This window comes from Meleagris gallopavo, chromosome 13, assembly GCF_000146605.3.
Source record: "Meleagris gallopavo isolate NT-WF06-2002-E0010 breed Aviagen turkey brand Nicholas breeding stock chromosome 13, Turkey_5.1, whole genome shotgun sequence".
Taxonomy (NCBI): Eukaryota; Metazoa; Chordata; class Aves; order Galliformes; family Phasianidae; genus Meleagris; species Meleagris gallopavo.
Genome location: NC_015023.2, coordinates 18,802,750 through 18,807,674, shown reverse-complemented (window position 1 = coordinate 18,807,674; position 4,925 = coordinate 18,802,750). Strand labels below are relative to the sequence as shown.

The 4,925-nt window shown below is 53.2% G+C and overlaps 2 protein-coding genes across 2 annotated transcripts in view; both read right to left on the bottom strand.

Moving 5' to 3' along the window:
• The window catches only part of EMC8 (ER membrane protein complex subunit 8), an 8,415-nt gene extending 7,124 nt beyond the window's left edge, over window positions 1-1,291 (bottom strand). The window contains exon 1 of the mRNA XM_010718213.3: window positions 1,261-1,291. Coding sequence (XP_010716515.2) covers window positions 1,261-1,291 — 31 coding nt within the window. The remainder of the gene's footprint in view (window positions 1-1,260) is intronic.
• GINS2 (GINS complex subunit 2) lies at window positions 743-4,472 on the bottom strand. Its single transcript, XM_010718212.3, has 4 exons — window positions 4,013-4,472; window positions 3,268-3,367; window positions 2,073-2,199; window positions 743-1,747 (listed from the first exon to the last, which is right to left on the bottom strand). The coding sequence occupies exons 1-4, from the start codon at window positions 4,356-4,358 to the stop codon at window positions 1,622-1,624; spliced, it is 699 nt and encodes a 232-aa protein (XP_010716514.1). The 5' UTR covers window positions 4,359-4,472; the 3' UTR covers window positions 743-1,621.
• Window positions 4,473-4,925: the final 453 nt, after the last annotated feature.

The window sequence follows — 4,925 nt, the reverse complement described above, 5'->3', positions numbered from 1 at the left end:
TACACCTCTTTTTGTTTGGTTTTTATTTCTCCTTTTTGTGTTTGTACCAGGAATCCCTGGGCTGGGTACAACCCCCCATCACCTCTCTCTCCTGCCTCTTTTCCCTTTTGCTTTCTGGCTCTGTGCCCCCCACCAAACACTGGGGCAGTCGTGGGCATTGCATGGTGATGAGTGCTGGAGAGGAGAGTCCATACTTATGGGGCAGGGGATGGGGTGGCATGGGGAGCAGCCCCAAAGCCCCCGAGACAATCAGAGCACATAGGGGCAGCCCAGCTGCTGCCCTGCCCTCAGAGCTTGGCACATGGCTGTGCTCCCAGGGGAAACTGTTCCTTGTTTGCCACCAGATCAGCTCACAGCGTTTGAAAAAGGTGACCTCTGCTTTCAGTTCCCTGTGTTCTTGTGGTGAATGTTAACACACGATCTGCTCTCCCTCCCTGCGTGCTGGGCAGGAAGGAAGATAGGGATGGAAAATGGTTGGCCGTTCAGCCCTCATCGCTGCAGCTGCTGCAGCTCCGTGGCCAGGGCTGGGTTGCAGCTTTGCTTCCATGCTGAGATCCACCCCCCTTCCCCAAGCCAGCCCATAATATCAAGGTTTTGACACAGCATGCTCCCCCGGGGCGATGTTTTGTCCATTCACACGTCCCTTTGGGCAGGAGTTGGGGCAGTGGAGGGCAGAGCTGCTGGGGCAGGGAGATGCTGTCAGAGCAAGCAACCAAGAGATAAAAAGAAAAAACACCATAAACTTGTTCTAAGCATCTTTGTTTGAATTAATTGTAATGTAAGAGATCATTTGGTGAATGTAGCAATTAGGTATTTATGACTCTACGGCTGTAATTTCTGAAAACATCAGAACAACAACAAAAAAAATCATCATAATAAAATCTTCCTAACGATGGCAGAAGGATTCTTTCTCCCCCAGCAGCGATGGGAAAAGAGCACAGCAGATCGGCTTTGCCACCCCCTTTTGGGGTCCTGCCCCCCTTCCCTTGGGGTCCTGCTCAGCCAGCTGGTGATGGCCCAGGTGCTGGGACGTTAAATAGTACCAACCAGGCTGGCTCAGAGAGGGAAAAGCCATTTTCTTTTGTCCTTCTCCAAGGAGCAGATGGATGTGCCTCCCAGCGCTCTTGCTGCCGGCACATCTTTCCCTGTTTTGAGGCTCCGAGCGAACCCACAGCGAAGCACTGCCTTGAAATTCATTGCTTTCAAGCCAGTGTGTGGCCTGTGCTGCCCTCAGAAGTTCCCTCTATGAAGTACACCCACGCTCTGCAGGGCAGAGGGATCTGCCCGACATCATTAGCTGGATGGCAAGCCACCACCTGTATCTGCGCACATCTTTGGCAGCAGCCTCTGAACCAAAGGGAGAGGCGAAGTTCTGCAAAGGGGAAGCGGGGGCTTCGTGGAGCTCTCGTGCAGGGGATGCCCTGTGCCAGCTCTGCCCTGCTCCCTCCCAGGCTGCGTGTCAGCAGCAGGGGAAGCTCAGCCGCCTGCAGCTGCTGCCAGGGACGGGCTGCACGTGGCCGACGGCTCACAAAGCTCACGGGGTTCTGGCAGATGTGCATGGAGAGGTGGAAGCTGGAACAGTGGATGTGTGTGCTTGGAGGGCTGGTGCGGGCAGAGGAGCTCAGAAATCCTGGGACTCCGTGCTCCCAGAAGGCTGCAGGTTGGTCCGGAGCTTGTACATGTGGTCTAAGGCTTGAGTAAGGAAAGTCCCAATGGTGTTGATCTCCATCAGCGTCAGGTTATCCAGCTGAAAGAGAAAGTAGCACAACGTGGAGCAGAGCTGTGCTGAAGGGAGGGCGAGCCCGGCAGCACGGTGACACCCCGAGGGACCAGCTAAGAGAAGCCTATGACCAACCTGAGCACTATTTTCCCATGCTACTCCTCAGGGAGCCACCAGCAGCCCATCAAGAGAGGTTTCAACACGTGGCTTTAGCACCTGACCGACATACCCATAGCCCTGGAACAACATGCCCGACCAGCGCTCCCACAAGCAGCTCTCATCAGCCACCAACCCACACACAGCAGCTGGACTCCTCCCAGCAGAGCCCTGCCTGCATCCCATCACACCTCACCTTGGCGTGGGCCTCCTGCTGCCGGACGAAGCTGTCTGCAGACAGCCTCAGTTTGGCCATCCGTGTGTCCCACGTGTCCTTCACCAGCGTCCGGATCTCGTCTGCTTTGGGGATGTTGTCGGAGGCGCTGGAGGAGAGAGAGGATCAGAACAGCCTCATATGTTATGTCACTGGCATAAGTAATGTTGGCAGCTCTTCAGCCCTCTAAGGCAGAAGCGGAGCAGTTTGCTGTATAAAAAAAAAACAACAAAAAACCCTGCGACTCGACATTAAAATCCAGCCTGGTGCTCACGCTGCTGGGATTTTTGGGGTGGTTTATTTACCCAGGAATTCTCGGCTCTGATGCAGCATCTGCTTCTCACTGCAATCCTTCTGCTCTGTAATTGCCCAGCTGGTACGAGGTACGAGCAAAGCCAATAACCTGGCCAAAGCCACACACAGGAGGGGAACTGGAAGGACTCGGCTGCCACCGAAGCACCGTCTGTGCTCTCGTGGCTCTATCAGGGAGTATTAAGTTGAAGGGACTTCACGAGTCGTGCCGCATCCTCCCATTAAAGCAATTCAGTGCTGCCATAAGGACCTCGAGAGATGAGCTCAATTCACATGGACAGAGCTGTCAGGGTTATTCTAGCGTGAGCGAAGAAGCCGCGCACCAAGAGCGTCATCTCCAGAGGAGAAGCCAGTGCTTAAACGACCACCCCACTGTAATCAAGGGCTTAAAGTCAGGAGAGCCTGCGCTTAGAAAAATACCAGCCAGCACATTTTACAAGTGAAATGCCACAGCAGGCATGAGGTTAGACTCGGAATAACCCCGGTCTCTTGCTTCTCAAGCCGAGGAAAGAGGAGCTTTCCTCCTGAAGGAGAGCCAAGGAAGAAGCCTGGAGGGTTCAGGCTGCCGAACAGATTGCAGCCATGGAATGTGCTGTCTATACTCGAGGCCTCTACGCTTAGCTGCTGCTCAATAAAGCGGCGCAGCCCCAATTATCAGGGCACAGAACAAGCAATCCCCAGTTACTGAAATGCAAAGTTACCATGAGAAAACGGCTGCAGCGAGATCTTGGCACGCTGTGAAATAAACCCCCATTAACTCTCACTTTCCCACAGCCCTCTGGGGCTGCTGCCAAAGAAAGCTTGAAAAATTGTCTATGCAAGCATGTAGTCAGGTGGAAACTGTTACAATACATTTCCCACTTACTAGTTTAAGAGCAGCTTTGTGAGTTCCATATAATAGGGACTGGGCATTGGAGTGAAGGTGTCCTCTTTGCGTTCCTGGTCCCGAATTTCCTCCAGCTTTTCTAAAAACACAGACAGCAATGTCAGGCAGTGGCAGAGCTCCAACTCTCCTGACCCACTTCTCCCCTGGCAAAAACAGCACGTTTCTTCCTGTAGGACCAAATCTCTGATTCAAGCTGGTGTAAACGTGGACAACGTACAGACAGGAAAAGGCTTCTATAATGAAGTCAAACACCCCTTACACCTGCCTGTCCCAGGGTTTAGGAGCAGCTTTGCCACAGCAGCTCTCAGCTCCCAAGGGAGAACAGATTCTCATCAGGGCCAAAATGCTGACAGGCACTTGGCACACCACACTGGATCCACACCAGCTTGACCAAAGCTTTCACCTGCCAGGAGATGTCCCCTTCAGCCACAAAGCACTCGCACTAATGAGTGTGTGTGCCCTTGCATGAATAGAGCAGGACTGCTCCCTTAAGGTCTCTTATTCCTCCACCAACCCCACTCCTGCTCACCAGAGGAGCAGAACTCAAACACCTGACTTGACTGGGAAGATGAGATTGCATGTAAATATGAAAAACCCCAGTGGAGAAACACGAGATTCTTCTCTCACAGTTGCTTTGCATCAGTTCAATTAAGCTCCCCACTAGTGGTGAAAACCAGAGATTTTTCTGTGTTCCCTTTGTACCCTTGGAAGCTTCTGTCCTTACCCACATCCATCCACTCTGGGGGTATCAGCCGGCATTTCTGCCTCTGCTTCAGATTGATGGCCAACCAGACAGGCACTTCCACTGGCAAACCGGGGTTGAAAGGGCCCAGATCCCCCTGGAAAATTAATTGAAGATGAGAATAAGGCAGCTGCAAAGGGCTTGGATGCCGCAGTACTCCTCTGCTCATTTGGTCTCTGCCACGTCTGGATGGTATGAATTTCCAAGGGATTTTGAAAAGCCTAAATTGAGTAGCATCTGAATTTCCTTCTCTGGCTTCCCATAATTCTTGCTCGTAGACTTTTTGCTCTTCTCCCTTGAGAAGCAATAAGGAACGTTCCCAGTGCATCTTCTATTTCAAAGCGTTTCACAGAAGTTACTGCCAGAAATTACATTTATCATAGAAGAGTGGCCCCCTGGGCTCGGGCTGAGGCACATCCAAAGGTGCCAGCTGTCTGTGTGCAGCCCCAACCCCCCCAGCCCCTGACCCAAACCCCACACCTCTGTCCTCCAATCCCAAATTCCCCATCCTTTATCCCCAAGCCCTCTGGCCCTTGTTCCCAACCCCTTCAGCCCCCAAACCAAACCCTCCAAGCTTTATTCCCCCAAATCCCCAGACACCCCACCCCGACCCCAGATCTCCCCTCGCTTATCCCGCAATCCTGACCCCCAAGTCCCCCCATGCTTGTCCCCGATCCCTTCAGCCTGATACCCAAACTGACAGAACCAACCCCCCTTTCCCCTCCAAATCTCCCATCCCCTCATTCCCCAGATCCCCAAACTCCATTCCCCCAAAACCCCAACCCCTTCTCCCCAAATCCCCGACCCACCAAAGCCCTGTCCCCAAACACTCCATCCCTTACCCCCAACCCCTCCAAGCCCACATCTCCAAACCCAGCCAACCAACCCCCGCAGC

What these genes read in the sequence shown, in the direction of transcription:
- GINS2 (XM_010718212.3), bottom strand. Translation starts at nt 4,358, where the DNA reads ATGCACTGGGAACGTTCCTTATTGCTTCTCAAGGGAGAAGAGCAAAAA. An exon ending in ACAAAGCTGCTCTTAAACTA is followed by an intron (nt 2,200 to 3,267) that starts GTAAGTGGGAAA and finishes TCTCTCCTCCAG; the next exon opens with CGCCTCCGACAACATCCCCA. An exon ending in AGCAGGAGGCCCACGCCAAG is followed by an intron (nt 1,748 to 2,072) that starts GTGAGGTGTGAT and finishes TTTCTCTTTCAG; the next exon opens with CTGGATAACCTGACGCTGAT.